This window comes from Sciurus carolinensis, chromosome 12 (genome assembly GCF_902686445.1).
Source record: "Sciurus carolinensis chromosome 12, mSciCar1.2, whole genome shotgun sequence".
Taxonomy (NCBI): domain Eukaryota; kingdom Metazoa; phylum Chordata; class Mammalia; order Rodentia; family Sciuridae; genus Sciurus; species Sciurus carolinensis.
In genome coordinates this window covers 14,967,242-14,983,828 of record NC_062224.1, presented here as the reverse complement: position 1 = coordinate 14,983,828, position 16,587 = coordinate 14,967,242, and the positions used below count along the sequence as shown (strand labels likewise).

General features: G+C 41.0%; 1 protein-coding gene across 1 annotated transcript; it reads right to left on the bottom strand.

Moving 5' to 3' along the window:
• Window positions 1-239: 239 nt before the first annotated feature.
• LOC124962130 (uncharacterized) lies at window positions 240-7,490 on the bottom strand. The gene is made up of 5 exons (XM_047521292.1): window positions 6,963-7,490; window positions 5,009-5,143; window positions 3,335-3,408; window positions 1,483-1,570; window positions 240-1,337 (listed from the first exon to the last, which is right to left on the bottom strand). The coding sequence occupies exons 1-5, from the start codon at window positions 7,236-7,238 to the stop codon at window positions 1,236-1,238; spliced, it is 675 nt and encodes a 224-aa protein (XP_047377248.1). The 5' UTR covers window positions 7,239-7,490; the 3' UTR covers window positions 240-1,235.
• Window positions 7,491-16,587: the final 9,097 nt, after the last annotated feature.

The window sequence follows — 16,587 nt, the reverse complement described above, 5'->3', positions numbered from 1 at the left end:
GGAGTTTATTAAGCAAACAGAGTGTCTCCCTGCAGGGTAAGAGAGACAATGAGAGGAAAACAGAAAGGAAAAGAAAGGGTGCACTCTAGAGAGAGTGTGAAAGCCAGGAGGATAGAGAAAGTGAGGACAGACAGAAGGATGGGAAAAGATGGCAGGGAAGCTATGGTAAACAGTTGAATTCCGTTGGGCTAACAGGGGACCAATAACGGAGAAGGATACTTGCAAGCTGACTGATGAACCAATAGCTAGCCAGGATGTTCACAGATTGACAAGTGGTTGGGAGGCGGGGAAAATGGCTGCACCTGATGGGCGGAGAGCAGCTTTATACATTACACTCAGGGGCTGTCCTTCCAAATGACAGATTGTTCAAATGTCCAATGTTTTATCAAAGTTATGTATTTTTTGTGAGGTTAAACACTACTATGAAACCCAGAAAAATAAACAACAGTCCTGTCCCAGTCCTTCAATAAATGAGTTCTGCTCTCTCAAGCCAGGCAGTCACTTAAAATTTCTCAGCTCTTTTGCTGTTATTGGTAGTATTCAGATTCAGAAATAATATATTGTTATTTCTTTGTTTTTCCTTTCTAGTCATCTGTTTTGACTTCCTATTCTGAATAGTTTCTCCCAACACTACTCTTTTCTCCTCCCCTATCTATCTAACACATTACGATTTCAATTAATTCAGAATTTAATTTTACCTTGCCAGACATGGTGATACACACTGGTAATCCCAGCGACTGAGGCAGGAAGATCCCAAGTTCAAAACGAATCTGGGCATACTACCAAGTCCTATCTCAAAATAAAAAATAAAAAGGTCTAGGGATGTGGTTTGGTGAGTGGTAGCACACCTCTGAGTTCCATCCCCAGTACCACAAAATTATTTTTAATCAATTCATCTTACTTTATTCTTACTTAAGCAAAAATTGTCAAGGTCCAGCCATATGATATAATGTCTTTGCATTTCTTTTTTTATTTAACTTTTTGTTTTTCCTAGGGTTAATGATTGCACCTATTTTTGTTTTTTGGTTTTTTTAATTGTTTAGTTTTCTATGAACCTATCATACTTTGTCCTGAAAACTCTCAAAACTTCTCTCATAATCTTCAAACATGTGTGATAACTTAGGAGTTTCTCTCATGAACATTCTTCCTCGGCATCCAGTCTTCCTGATCCAACATGATGGTTCCTCTTTTGGCTGTTCCACAGCTGATATGAGGACTTCTCCCTTCACCAGCATTCAGAGGGATTCCGTCACCTCTCTCTTAGGTATGTCCCAATTCCCTGGTCGTCTTCTTTCTTGGCTTCCTTGGTTAGCTTGAGGGAATACCTCTTTCAGTAGCTATACGGGAGAAGGCAATATTGAGAACTTGCCAATCTGAAAAAATATCTTTATACCTTTTGCACAGTGCAGTTTATAATGGAGAAAATCTCCTCCCCTCATCACCAAATTCCATCCCCACTATTGCTTCACCACTCAGTTTTACCTTCTGTGAGAAGTGAAGTGTCCAGTAGAGGCCCATCGGCTCCTCACTGGACGTGTGGCTAAATTGTCTCTGCCACCACCTCTGTGAGCTGCACAGAGAAATCAAGGAACAGCAAATTAGTGCAGCCACTCTGGAAAGCAGTGTGGAGATTCCTCAGAAAGCTTGGAATGGAACCACCATTTGACCCAGTTATCCCACTCCTCGGCCTATACCCAAAGGACTTAAAATCAGTATACTACAGAGATGCAGCCACATCAATGTTCATAGCTGCTCAATTCACAATAACCAGATTGTGGAACCAACCTAGATACCCTTCAATTGATGAATGGATAAAGAAACTGTGGTATATTTATACAATGGAATATTACTCAGTCATAAAGAATAATAAAATTATGGCATTTGCAGGCAAATGGATGAAATTGGAGAATATCATGCTAAGTGAGATAAGCCGATCTCAAAAAACCAAAGGAAGAATGATCTCGCTGATAAGTGGATGATGACACATAATGTGGGGGAGGGGGCAAGAATGGAGGAAGGAGGGACTGTATAGAGGGAAAAGAGGGGTGGGAGGGGTGGGGGGAGGGAAAAAATAACAGAATGAATCAAACAACATTACCCTAGGTAAATGTATGATTACACAAATGGTATGCCTTTACTCCATGTACAAACAGAGAATCAACATGCATCCCATTTGTTTACAATAAAAATAAATTTTAAAAAAGATGAAAAAAAAAAAAGAAAGAAATCAAGGAACAGAAGGAAGCATAACATATGTGAGCTAATGAAGCACATAAACTCAATTAATTAATTAAGCAGACCCTGCTCATAAATACATTATATGTTTCTTTTCCTTTTCTTTCTTTCTTTTTTTTTTTTCTTGGTACCAGGAATTGAGCCCAGGGACACTTAACCACTGAGTCACATCCTCAGTCCTTTTTATTTGTTTATTTTTTTTATTTTGAGACAGGGGCTCACCACATGGCTTAGGACCTCACTAAGTTGCTGAGGCTGGCTTTGAACTTGCAGTCCTCTTGCCTCAGCCTCCCAAGCCTCTGGGATTACAGACATGCGCCACTGTGCCTGGCCATTATGTATTTCTTTAGAGCACCTTCAGCAATCTGAAGGTGTTATTAAGGACTGCTTAAGCCTTTATAGGCTTAAAAAAAACATTCATGATCTAAGAATATTGAGGCAAAAAAAAAAAGTTTCGAAAAAGGCAATTTGGGGAGAAAGTTATGGAATGGTCAGGAACAGACGCCATCTTTGCCAGTCCTCTTCCCCCCTGTCCTCCCTACCCACCCAGCCACCCACCCCAGAACCCCCTCGCGTCTGCTCCACTGTTCTCAGCGTGTCATCTCTAAATCACTGCCTTGGTTCAGAAGGACGTAAAGGCAGGTGCCCTGAGAAGAGGTACCAAGGGAAGAAAGGTCGGTGTCCTGAAAGGATGAGCAGATGGAGACCTTAATACCATGGTGGAAACTCTTGGCAACGAAAAGCACGCTGACAAATTTGGAGTCAGTGTCTCTGCTCACTCTGTTGACAGCAACAAAAACAAGGTCTCCATTGTGTGTTTGTTTACGCCTTGGTTACAGGAATCTCAGCAACTGCTTCCTTTGGAAAGTGGAAAATCCCTTCCCTAAAGTACACTAATTGCCCATCAGCATCCAGCATTTTTATTCATCTCATTAGGGGACCAGGGGGGATGCAGAAATGTAAAACCAGTTTTAGGGACCGACCGCATAGCCCTCTTTATCCTACTTGAAATAACAATCCCAGAGGTACTGAACCACCTTTTGCACACAGGGAAGCCAGAGACCAGAGAGAAATGTCAGATTTGCCCAGGGCCACACACCTGGCGAGGGCTGTGTCGGGGCCAGAACTCAGCTTGGAGTTCTTTGAATCATTAGTTGTTTGGGTAGCTCCTTCCTATACAAAAAAAAAAAAAAAAAAAAAAAAAAAAAAAAAAAAAAAAAAAAAAAAAAACTAAAATTAAAACAGCAATAAGATAACATTGGAGTAAAAGTTAGTGAATGCAATTTAGATGTTCCCTGAAGGGTGAAGGCTACTGTGGAACCATCTGGTGAGCTGCATATTCTCTGGATGCACTCAGTGTTTTGCCCTCTGATTTCCTCTGTCCCTGTAAGCTCTGTATGAGAGCATCAGGAGAAAGGAGTGAACTGGAGGGACCTCCGAGTCACTTGATCCCTCTGAGAGCCACCATCACCTACTGGCATCTCCTTCTACAATAGCTTGTAGGGAAAAAAAAAAAAAAAAAAAAAAAAAAATATATATATATATCAAACTACTGGTTTTTTTAACTTTCCCTTTAACAAGTTCTTTGAACTTCCCACATCATCAGCAATCTCCACTCCTCCCTCTTCACCTCACCTCTGCTGACTTGCCCCTCTCTACTGCTGGTAGACTCACAGACCGGGATGTTCATTTTTCTGATGCAATGCCAACACCTTTGCTGCATAAAAAATATCTTGGTTCACATAAATGGAAGTGCCAGATATTTTGTGGCTGGGACATCAGGAGCACCTGCTAAAGCCAGCTTCAGGCACAATCTAACTCCTGGCAAAGGGGAGCAGTTCAGTGGAACCAGTCACAGAGCAAGAGGAGGCATGTGGATTGAAGCTGTTGCACAAGCCACCCAGCTATGATACCCCCTCTCGTGGCTCCCCTCCACAACAGGCCCAAGACCCCTTAAGGGATGTTGCCAGGGTAACAATTTCTGCCAATGTCAAATAAATGATGACCAAAGTGGATGTCAAGCTCCATCTCCAAAACAAAAGTGTCTGTGGGTGAGTTTGCCGAGTACAACCTCGTTACTACACTTTTTGGTCCATTCAAATGTTGACTGCATGTTTTGCAATGAGTTTTCTCAAATATGATTTATTTAACTTTTGCACTGAAAAGGAACTATAACTCAAGAGAAGACAAAGATGATGCCTGCCAGGATTACTCTCCTTAAACTGGTTTATTTCTTCTTAAATCACAAAAGCACAAAAGGACCCAGAGTCTCTGATAATGAACATAATATATGATTGCCATAAAAAGTTCACTCTCCTTTCAATTTCAATTTACCTCACTATAAATCAGCAATCCACTTAATCAAATATTCTTCTACATTAATTGTTTTATCTTGCTTTTATGTTAAATCTCACTGAGTTACTGCTGGCACCAGTCTTCGCATTATAGAAAAAATGTCAGTGGTTGGCCCATAATTAGTCTAAAACTCAAACATTGGTTCTGAACATTAACCAGATTGGAAGGAGCCCTCACAATCTCACTGGACCAGTAAGACAAATCCGAGTCGGAAAGTAAACCAGGATTAGTCGAGCTAGCCATCCATCTGCTGTCAAAATGCGGAGTGTGGGCCTCAGCTTTCAAACTAACTGGAATTTTTTTTTTTCATAAATGTCTTTCATTATTATCTTACAGGGCATTAAAACTCTATTTGGTTGTCTCTTAAATTCTCCAGCCTGAAATGGTCCATTTAAGAATTGCAGATGCTTGCCCGAACCTGCCCAACAGTTCCCATGAGGAACCATGTCAGCACAATATCCAGCGCAAGGCCAAAAACTTCAGTGCTTGCGGTGAAGGACACTTCCTGGGTATTGTCAAAGACAAGAAGCTGTCCCTCGTGGGTAAGCCAGTTCTGTAAACAAGAAAGAAAAAAATGAATTCCATGTTATCGATTGATAAACACCTTTCTGACAAGGTCTGCGGGGACAGTGTAATAGAAGAACTGTTAAATTCAACAGTTCTAATAAGGGTCCAGTCAATGCTGTTTGGATACATCTTACTTAAATGTAGTCTTTGACCTTCAAGTAAACATCCAAAATAATTTTTAAGTTAAAATTTTAACTAAACTGAGAAGAAGGATAAATCCAAGCCAATCTGTCTGCTTTTTCCAATAAAGGTAAATATTTCCCCCCAAAAAAGAAGTTTCCTCTGGAAGTTTATATATTGTTTTGAATTTTTTTTTTTTTTTTTTTTTTTTTTCTTCTTTGGTGGTACATGGGATTGAACTCAGGACCTTAAAGGGGATTAGGGGACTAGGTGAATGGTCTACCACTGAGCTTTATTTCCAGACCTTGTTTTGAATTTCATAGGTGAGAAATGGAAAGTCATCTTGGTTATTTGGAAGAAATTAGAGACATATGTTATTTATGAAACTTTCTTGAAAATATCTGTATTTTGATATTTATTGATGACACTTGTTTCCTAAAGGATATAAGTCACTTGTAAAATCTAAACCTTCTCACTTGAGTCATCTAACACAGAACCAAACTATTTTCCATATTAAACAGTTTTTTTTTTCTTAAAAAATGAAATAGAAAAAGCTTACACTCACCCAGGTAATGGGAACTTATTTCAGACAAAGATACAAGAATTAGTCAGCATCCAAAATATTTTAGAAGACATTTTTCAAAGTTTAAAAAATTTCTGTTTGAAGGATATGTGAGTTCTAAGATATCAGAAATGTTTAGAGAAAAACTTCAAGATCACAAAAATACCTATTTCTCAATGGACCTTACTTATGCAACTGTTTATAAATTATTAGGATATGTAATTATAGTTATGAATTTCATTTTCACTTATCAAATCAGGCCAGTTTGATGAAATAAGTTTTATATGTGTGTGTGTGTGTATGTGTCTATGTGAATACACATGTATGTGTGTTTGTGTGTGTGTATATGTATGTATATACATATGTATATATGTATGTATATATATATACACATATATATACATATATATATATTGTGTGTGTGTATATATATATATATATATATATATATATATGTATGTATTTAATTATCACAACTGAGTGAATTTGGGGGCAGGGGAAAGACATGAAAAACATCCCATTAAAGAAAAAGCCTTTATATGGGACATTATTCACATTTCTGCAAATGGAATTTTCTGATTAACTGCCATATATTATATTATTTGAATAACTTTAGGAAAGATTAATTCCCAAGCTCTGTCCCCGGCAATATTTTTTCCCAGCTGAAATTGGGCTTTAAAACAAAACGTCAGCCAGGCAGGCCGACCATTCCCACTACAGGTTCAGAAACTTGGAGCGCAGGCAGTTAAAAGTGATTTAAGAAAGGCAAAATCATTCTTTCACAAATGTGTATGTTAAACTTGTAAATTGATATATCAAAACCACAAGCGGAATATAGCAATTTGTCTCTCTTTGCCTACTCTGGAGTATTCCGCAGCTGCCTGCCAGATAACATACTGATTGTAACTTCCCTAATTTACAGAGCCTTTAAGGCTAATCTCCAGGGCCAGCCTAAAGGGCTTCTTCATCCATGGAAATGCCAGAATAATTGAAATTGTCTTCCGCAGACACTCAGGCAATAATGAATATTTTCTCTGCTGATTGCATGCCAAGGTTGCATGTAGCACGCTGCACACAGAAATGATCCCAGACCCAGCCTCCCCCGGGAGGGGCAGCCGCTAACCTTTGGCACCAGGCACAATGCCACCGCTTCCCCTGCTCCCGGCTCCCGGCGCGCCAACCGACGCCCACCAAGCTTCGGTGCCCTGAAGGGCAGCACCGTAGCGGAGGGAACAATGATCCCAGCGGCTTCCCTGACTCTCCAGAGGCAGATTAAAGGCTGGGAAAAGTTGTGGTTATGGATTTTCCGATGGGGACAGCAGGAGAGACGGGCAGGGAGGCTGCTGTCCGAGTGAGAGGAAACCCACCAGTAGTTCATCAAAAGAAGCGCGGCATCCATGGGGCCTGAGAAGACGCTCGCGGGCCTGCAGCCCCGGCTGCCTTTCCCATACCTTTGAATGGTCTTTGTCAATGCCGGGTGTCGCTTCCTGATTTAGAATCAGTACTGCTTCGCTGGAGTCTTAACGAGGTGCTGATTGAAATTAAAGCTTTCGGCAGCCGAAGGGAATCAGTAAGAGCTTTGAAAAAAATCTAAAAGGACTAGTTTAACCTTCAGCTATGGAAAGGTTAAAAGGTAAAATGCCAAGACGTTTTGAACAGATATTTAAACTGGGGGATTTATACATAGTAAAAAGTGATGCCTGATTGTAATATCTTGGATACTAAGTAACCAAGAACAAAATATATGGTATATATATATTAGTGATTTATTGCTGCTTAATCAATGACTCTAAAATTTAGCAGCATAAAACAGCAGTGAATATTTTTAAAAAAATTTTTTTAGTTGCTGATGGACACAATACCTTTATCTCATTTACTTATTTTTATGTGGTGCTGAGGATCAAACCTAGTGCCTCACATGTACTAGGCAAGCGCTCTACCACTGAGCCACAACCCCAGCCCCAACAGTGGTGAATATTAATTATCTCACTCAACGTCTTGGCTCAAGAATTGAACAGCAGCTGTGCAGAACCTTTGTGACTCAGATTTTTCTTACGAAGTTGCAGTCAGGTTCTTGCAAGCATCTGAATGGATTGGGAGGATCCACTTCCAAAGTGGTTTCTCAGATGCCTGGCCCATTCGTGCTGGTTGTGAGAAGGCCCCACTGTCTCACCACACAGACATCTTATTAAGGACTTCTTCTCCATGACCCAGAGTCAGCGATCCAACATGAAAGCCATCATCTTTTATCCCCAGTCTCAGAAGTCGCACATTAACATTTCCATAGTACCTCCAAGGCAATGCAGGGGGGTCCTATCTAATAGCAAGGGGACCACATAAAGACACCAGCCACATTGGGGGCTGCCCATCACACCTGTATATGGTGCTGTTACACAGATCCACCAGTGGAATCCACAGATTCTACACCATTGTTCTAGTTTTCCACATGTTCTTTTTTCCCAGGTGAGGAACAAGGGATATTTAACTTTAAATATGTTTCATTCTTTCCCAGTTCCAAATCCCAAGGTGATCTTCTCCCCATATCCACCACCACTAACTCCAAGGGACCCTGCTCACTCACTTTTCCCCCGGAATTTTTCATTGCACCACACAAGGAAGGTGTGATGTTCTCCAAGGGAAGGACCACAGTCACCCAGAGAAGCTGGAACCACGGGAATGTGTTTGTGTGGGGGAGCAGGAACCACCAAGACCAGCTCAAAAGAGAAAAAGGAAGGGAAACAGCCAGCTTCTCCTGTCAAGTCTCTGTTGATGAAATTCAGCTGGAAACTAGCTGGCAACCTACAGGGTCAGTATACAGAGTCAGCATCCTTGGTCATTCTGAGCAAAGGAGGGAATATTAATTCCAAGCCAAAGGAGGACCAACCAGTGTTCCTGCTGGACACCAAAGCATTATGTGGAATTTTTTCACTTAACATCACATCAACATTTTTATATTCTACATCATTTCTATACTCATTATTTTAAATTGCTATGTGCATTCTGTTGTAAATATGGACCCCATTTGATTTCATCATTTCCATAGACTTGTATCTTTAGATGGTTTCGTTTCTTTATCATTATTATTTTCAAATGACAACTCAGCATCTTTATTGTTCAGCACTTTTCTTCTCGGCTATGCTCTTTTATGGATTCAAGAGCATCAACATTTTCATGCCAACTGATACACATTTCAGGTTTCTGCTTTTCAGCTAACATTCTGATCCTCTTTCTTGCCTGTACCCCCTTCGACTAACATAACAGAGCTAAATGAAGACCTGAAACTACATAAGGACTCAAGTCTGTTTTTAAAACAAGAGCAATCCCATCACTTTAGACAATCTGAATTTAGATAGTGCAGCCACCACAGAAGCAGTGTGAGACCCAGGGGGAAGGTTTTGATTCACTTTGTGATGATGGTCGACTTCTCCTAGATGTGACTAGAATAATTTTCAGTTCAGGGTTTGTCTTAAAGGAAACAAAACCTCAGCATCCTTGTCTGGGAGCAAGCATGAGGTGAAGAGCATCTTTCAGCAGTGTCCCCTTCTTGATGGTGACTTTGCTGAGATGTCTTAGAAGACCCAGATCTGAAAGAAGTATATTAATAATGAAACCTGTCGCTTGCTTCCAAGACGGCTTCAGAACAATAGCTAAGGGCCCGTTTATATGAACGACAGAGCCCTTGAGTCATCCTCTGGGCAGAGCCCTTCAAAAGTGCACCCCAGCCATGAACTGCTGACCAGTGGGCAGCAAGGGAAACCAAAAAATTGAAAGCAAATGCTTAGAAACTTCCATAGCAATTTGATATTGCAGCAGCACTTTTATTGTATTTACAAAAGTGTAAATCTACAATGAATTTTTAAAAGTAAGTAAGTCACCAGGAGGTACTGTCAGTCTACCAAAGCCTATAAAGTAAAGCTCTCAGATTTGCTCACAGTCGTTGACTATAGCTATTTTTTTTTATCTACCAAGAATTCAAAGCAGTGGACAGGTATGCATGAACAACAGGTAGCATTAGAGTAATAGTTAACATGGACTTTTTTTTTTTTTTTTTTTTAGTACTGGGGATTGAACCCAGAGGTGCTCTATCACTGAGTTACATGCCCAGCTCCACCTCTCCCTTTTTTTTTGGACAGGATCTCACTAAGTAGCTTAGGCTGACCTCAAACTTGCGATCCTCCTGCCTCAGACTCCTAAGTAGCTGGGGTGTCAGACATGTGCCATCGCGCCTGGATGCATTAATTGATATTTTTAAACCAGGGAAGTCTCTCTGTGATTATTTTATACCCTAGGACATCCATAAATATGAATATTGATTTATTTTCCTTAATTAATTAAGAAAGATTTATGCTCTTTAGATTAAGATGTGTGTTGAGGATAGTGATAGAAAGGGGTCTAAAATCTCCTTATTTGCTCAGTAACATAGGTTAAGCACCCGGGTTTTCATGACAGAGTAGGAAAGCGGTCAGTGGGGAAGATCTAATTGTTCAGAGATGAGAGATGTGAAGTTTAGTGCAGTGGCCAGGGGCCTAGGGAGAATGCATGCGCAGAGGTTCCCCTTGGCCAAGAATATCAGCACTAAGATGCATGACAGGGTAGCAGGAAAGAGAAAACAATATGAATCATTCCAAAGGATGTTCTCATCTCTGTCTTAAATGATGTTCCTTCTGTATCTGCTCCAGCTAGGGAATCAGCAACACAGGCACAACCGCAACCAGGGAAATTTTTTCCAGATCACACATGGAGACTGATCGTCACAAGTCCCTCTAAACTGAAGTGGCTCACATCTTCCATTTGGTAACATGCAGATGGTTAGGAGCACAGTCTGGGGTTTTAACTCATACTGACCTGAGTTTAAGGCCAACTGCACCATTCATTGGCTAAAGTACCTATCTTTTCTATGCCTCAGTTTTCTCATCTGTACATGGGACCAATTATAGCACCTGTGATCCCAACTATAGGATTAGTAGGACTAAAAGAAATACACATTGCCCAGACAAGGGTAAATGCTCAATAAACATTAAATTGTTTTGATATGTATTCTTCTCCCCCTTAGATTTAACTTTGCTCCACTTCTCATCAATCCAGGGTTAACTGTTCCTCATAAGGATTTTCCACACTCTTTGAGAATAAGTATTTGTGAAATTACTAGGAAATTAGGGTACTAATTCCTGTTTTCATAATACAGAAAGCGATATAAATATAAATAGTACACACAAGACAAGCTCATCCCAGAGTACAGGACTATTGATAAAGAAAAAAAAAAAAAAAAAAAAAAAAAAAAAAAAAAAAAAAAAAAAAAAAAAAAAAAAACTTTGAGAAACAAACTTAAAAACTTACTCATGAAGAATTATAAGCAAATGGAGTAGAGCCGTAGATGTAGATGGTTCCATCACACAAATGCAGAAGGCGGGTGGTTTGGAGAAGTCACAGCCGGCACTGGTTTGGCAGTGCCATTACCTTTTTGATGTCCAGAGGAGCGAGGCTGCCATGGCCTTGGAGGTGACCTCCCGGGACGCTGCACAGAGTGGACCGTCACATCTCTGTGCAGAATACCGTGTACTGAAAGGAACAGCAGACGTGATCCGCGGGCTGCAGAAGCGCAGGGTGCAGGACGTCTCCGCGCAGCCGGGAAAGAAGACAATTGCCAAGCGCATTGACCAGCCGTAGCGCTCCACGCCCGATCTGCAGGTGGGTCTGTCCCAGTGGAGACGCAGGAGCCCCAACCCACTCCAGGGACCGCAGTCCTGGAGACAAAGCCTCCCTGTGTGGCCGTCTGCTGGACTTAGTTCACTTTTCCTAAAAATGAAGAGAACTGGATCAATCGGCCTATCGGATGTCTCTCCTCCTTCACAGTCTCTACTTTACATTGTGCCGTGCCCATCTCTGAATGAGCAGTTTACTTTTATTAAAAATTAAATCCTAAACCACTCGGATTACAGGAGTGCACCACCAGGTCCAGCTTCTGCTGTCTTTTTGATAATAGCCATTCTTATTGTGGGGAGACGATATCTTATTGTGATTTGGGTTGTTATTTCCCTGATGATTAGTGACGTCCTGAGCACTTTTTCATGCACCCACTGACTACTTGTGTGTCTTTGGTAAAATGTTTATTAAGGTCTATTTCTCTCTCTCTCTTTTTTTTTTTTTTTTTTTTTTTGGTACTGGGGATTGAACCCAGGGGTGCTTAACCACTGAGTTACATTCCCAACCCTTTTGATTTTTTATTTTTTTGGAGGTACCACATTTACTTATTCATTCACCTACTAAAGATGAACAGATACTTTTGATTGCTTCCAAGTTCTGGCAATTATAAATAAAATACAGACATCTGGGTGTAGGCTTTTGTGTAGAGTAAGTTTTCAACTTCCTTTGGGTAAATACCGAGGAGGGCGATGGCTGGATTATCTGGTAACAGTAGGTTTAGTTTTGTAAGAAAGTACCAAATTAAAAAAAAAAAAATTCAATTTAATTTTAAAAAATTAATTAATTTAAAAAAAAAGAAAGAAAGAAAGAAAGTACCAAACTGTCCTTGGCTGTGGCTCTGCCATTTTACATTCCCAGCAGTAATGAATCAGAGTTCCTGTTGCTCCATGACCTTGTCAGCATTTGGTATTGTCAGTATTCTGGAGTTTAGCCACTTTAATAGATGGGTTTTGTCTTTCAGTTTGCATTTTCCTGATGACATAGGATGTGGAACATATTTTCATGTGCATTTTGCTATTGCAGGTTCAGGGTCAGTCTCGGCAACTTAGGGAGACACAAAGCAACTTACCAAGAACTGTCTCAAAATAAAATAATAATAATAATAATAATAATAATAGTTAGGGATGTGACTCAGTGGTTAAGTACCCCTGGTACCAAAAAAAAAAAAAAAAAGATAGAGGGCTGGGTGTGCAGCTCAGTGGTAGGGCACCTCCCTAGCCTGGGTCAATTCCCAACACAAAATCACTTCTAGGTCTGCATTCAGAAGAACTGAAAGCAGGGCCTTGAAGAGATTCCTGGACCTGGCGTTCATCGCAGGATTATTCATGATAGCTACCACATGGAAGAACCCCAGTATCCCTCAATGATGAAATGGATAAGCAACATGGCCTATGTATACAATGGAATATTACTTGGTCTTAAAAAGGAAGAAAATTCTGGCACGTGCTGTGACATGGATGAAACTACTTACCGTCAGAACAACAAGGTGGAAGGTAGAACAGTGGTTGCCGGGACCTGGGGAACGGAGAGTTATTCCTTACTGGGCATAAAGTAGTACTGGGCACCACCCTTCCTGGGGGAGGATAGTGGGGATGGTTGCCTGTTATATATGAAAGCATTTTATGCCACTGAAATGTACATTTCAAAATAGGTAAGATGGTAAATTTTGAATATTAGCCAGAGAGAAGAATAAAATAATGACATTTGCCAGTAAATGAATGGAACTGGAGACTACAATGCTAAGTGAAATAAGCCAGTCCCCCAAAACCAGAGTTGAATGTTCTGTCTGGTATGTGGATGCTAACACATCATAAGGGGGTGAGGGAGGGAAGTATAGAAGTTCACTGGATTAAACAAGGGGAAATGAAGGGAAGGGGGGGATGGGACTAGGAAAGACAGTGGAATGAACCGGACAGAACTTCCCTATGTTCATTCATGAATACATGACCCGTGTAACTCCACAACATGTACAACCACAGGAATGGGAAGTTAAATATCCAAAAAGAACAAATTCTTTAAAGATGACAAATTTTGAGTATTTTTCCACACCAAAAAAAAAACTGAAGGAAAAACATTTATGTCAGTAAGTGAAAAAAATAAAAGGAGATCATTAAATTCTTTTTAAAACCAATCAGCCATCTGGGAATTACTTTTGTTCATGTTTAGAGAATATCATTTACTTCAATAATGCTTCCTAAACTATAGGTAATTCTTCGGAACTACTCTACCTCTCTCAATTAATACTAAATGGTAATACGAACATGTAAAATCTCAAACATTCGAAAATAAAACATTGTCTGCTCTAGGGTGGCAATAGGGCAATTGTGTCTTCTACCCCCTTTAAGCTGCTGTCTTTCTGTCCACTTGCAAAACTAACCCCCCCACACACATGCATGCACACGACTTCTTCTGTAATAAAACTGTGCCCCAGAGGAACTTTAGATTATTATGTAGAAGGAAAACAAAAGGAGATGGGGTATGAAAAATAGTGGAATGAGACAGACATCATGACCCTATGTACATGTATGATTACGCGAATGCTATGAATCTACATCGTGCACAACCATAGAAACAAAAAGATGTACCCCATTTGTGTACAATGAATCAAAATGCACTGAAAAAAATTTTAAAAATAAATAAATAATTTAAAAAAAAAAAAATATATATCTGTACCCTGTCAGCATCTAACCCCAGCCAAGCACGCCTCCCGTCTCCCCTGACACTTTTTCTCAGGGGATGCTACGTAACTCCAGGAGACCCGAGAGTCATCTTTGACTCCATCTTCTTCACCAAACCTCCTCCTTTCAGTTGTTTTGCTTTGGCAGCGCTAGAGCTCTAACCCGGGGCCTTGCGCTCTCAATGTCCCTAGTCCCATCATCCCTCCTTCAAACTGAGGACAAAGTCCTTACGTATCAATTCCTCCCTCTCAATACCAGTCCTCCCCCGACCCTTTCACCCTCACTGCCAATACTCCAACCCAGGTCTCCAACACCTGTCCCCTGAACTATCAGGACAGGCCTGAAGTTCACCTGCCTCCTGCCTTGCTGCTTCCCCAACCATTTCCTACCAGAACAATGTTTCTAGCACACATCTGGTCTGGAACCACCCCCTGGCTTGCTTCAGTGGTTCCCTTTGCCTGCCAGTCACAGCCGCCTGTGTCTGGCTTCTGCCCACCTCTCAGCCTTCTGAGCTTCTCCTCTCCCACCTCTCCACCACCAGCTCCCCAGGGCCTGAACCTCTCTCTCCTTTGTCTTTGCCAGTGATTTCCTCCTGGGGGGACACTCAGTGGAGCCATTTCGACCTCCCTGTCAGGATTCGGAGCCCTCCGGACCTCCAAAGACAGAGCCCTTCTCCCCCATCTCCCTCAGGCCCCCCTCCCTGCCCCAGGAAATATACTGCATCTTATCCCCAGGAATCTTCCAGAACCAAGCACTATGACACTTGGTTGGCCTTAATCTTTATTTATTAAATGGGTGAATGAACAAAGGAATGCGATAAAGAATTGTAACTCTTTTCAGCAACTTGGTTGAACAGAGGAGAGTCCCTGCAAGAGAAAGGATTGGGGACACTCCATCAGATGCCATAGTTTACCAAACTTTTTTTTTTTTTAAACCAGTCAAGAAATGGATTAATTTTCATTCAAGTTCTAATGCAATGATTTCACATCAACGCTACTAACATTTTTGCATTGAAGATACAATTTATTTTTTATCCCAGGTTCTAGATCTCGGACAAGTAGGGAGCAAAAGACCACTGATCAGTCAGATCTCCCCGAGGTGGAAACAGGGCCGGCTCTCCAGGCAATTCTGAGCTTTAGCAGGGCCACTGCTTTGCATTTTTTCTATTAGGTGCAGGCATCCTTACTCAAAAAGTTTCCAAATTAAAAGCTAATTTACTTTAAACCCCTACGAGGAGCCTGTCTCTTGCTTGGGTTTTGTGGTTCACCAGGGTAAGGTGTAATTTTCTGACTCTTCCCAACTCCTGGTTTGAGACAATAATCCACTCTGTCTCCTCTTAATTAAAGCAAATAGCCGGGCTCACAATGGCAGTTCTCGGTCTGGTCTTCTCATTCCCTCCAAGCACAGAGCTAATTGATTTCCAAATGATAATGGTGTTTACATTAGAAAGCCAAACCCCTTGTATTTTAGTCCTTAGCTCTCTTAAACCTTCTAGTCTCATGAATATCAAATGGCCAAAATACCTCCATTGTGGTGGGTGCCCCTTATGGGGTCAAGTCTCAGTCCCAAAATATTTAACGAGCTCTTTGGGTGATTTCTGGCTTAGGGCACTGACATTCCCATTTTGTCCAAATGAGGAGGCTTCCTTGGAATTCTCAGGGAATTGCCTTTGCTATTTACAACCTCATGATCTTACAGTAAAGGCCCCCAAGGCAACTCTGGGGCAATGGGTGGATTTGAATTTTAAGGATGGTTTTTTAGGTCACATGCATGAGTGTTTATGGGAGGGAGCAGTGCAGAAGGAAAAAGTAGATAAGGCACAAGACAGATGAACAACAGTTCTTGGCTATGAAAGTTACGACAGTGCCCACTACTGCATGTTTGAAATTATTTGCCCGGATGGGACAAACATACATCTACAGGGCTGATTTTTCTCTCCTTTGAGAGTCTAGGGAGCTTGCTCTTCATAGTACGCATTCTGTATCTCCACAATTGCTGACAAGTTTTTCTAGATCTTGAACTTCCATTTAGCTCAAAAAAAACTCAAATGTCCCTGTTCAGAAGTTCAAAAACAGCCAAAACAAATCATAGTTATTACTGATCATTTCCCTGACCTTGCGCAGAATTTTACCCAATTATCCCCTTTTCATCGCAACATTGAAGTTCATGCAAGACTGTCTTTGGAAATGGGTATTTGTCGTGTGAGAGAAGAGCAAGAATTTTGCTTTCCTGAAACTCAGCTTTGTTTTTAAAGAAACTATTTTCTGAGCCTGTTCTTGAGTACAGTCAATTGCTCAAACAACCCACAGGGCGAGGGGGGGTCGGGCCGTGCTTCAATATAATCACTTTCTAAGTAATTAAAACAGT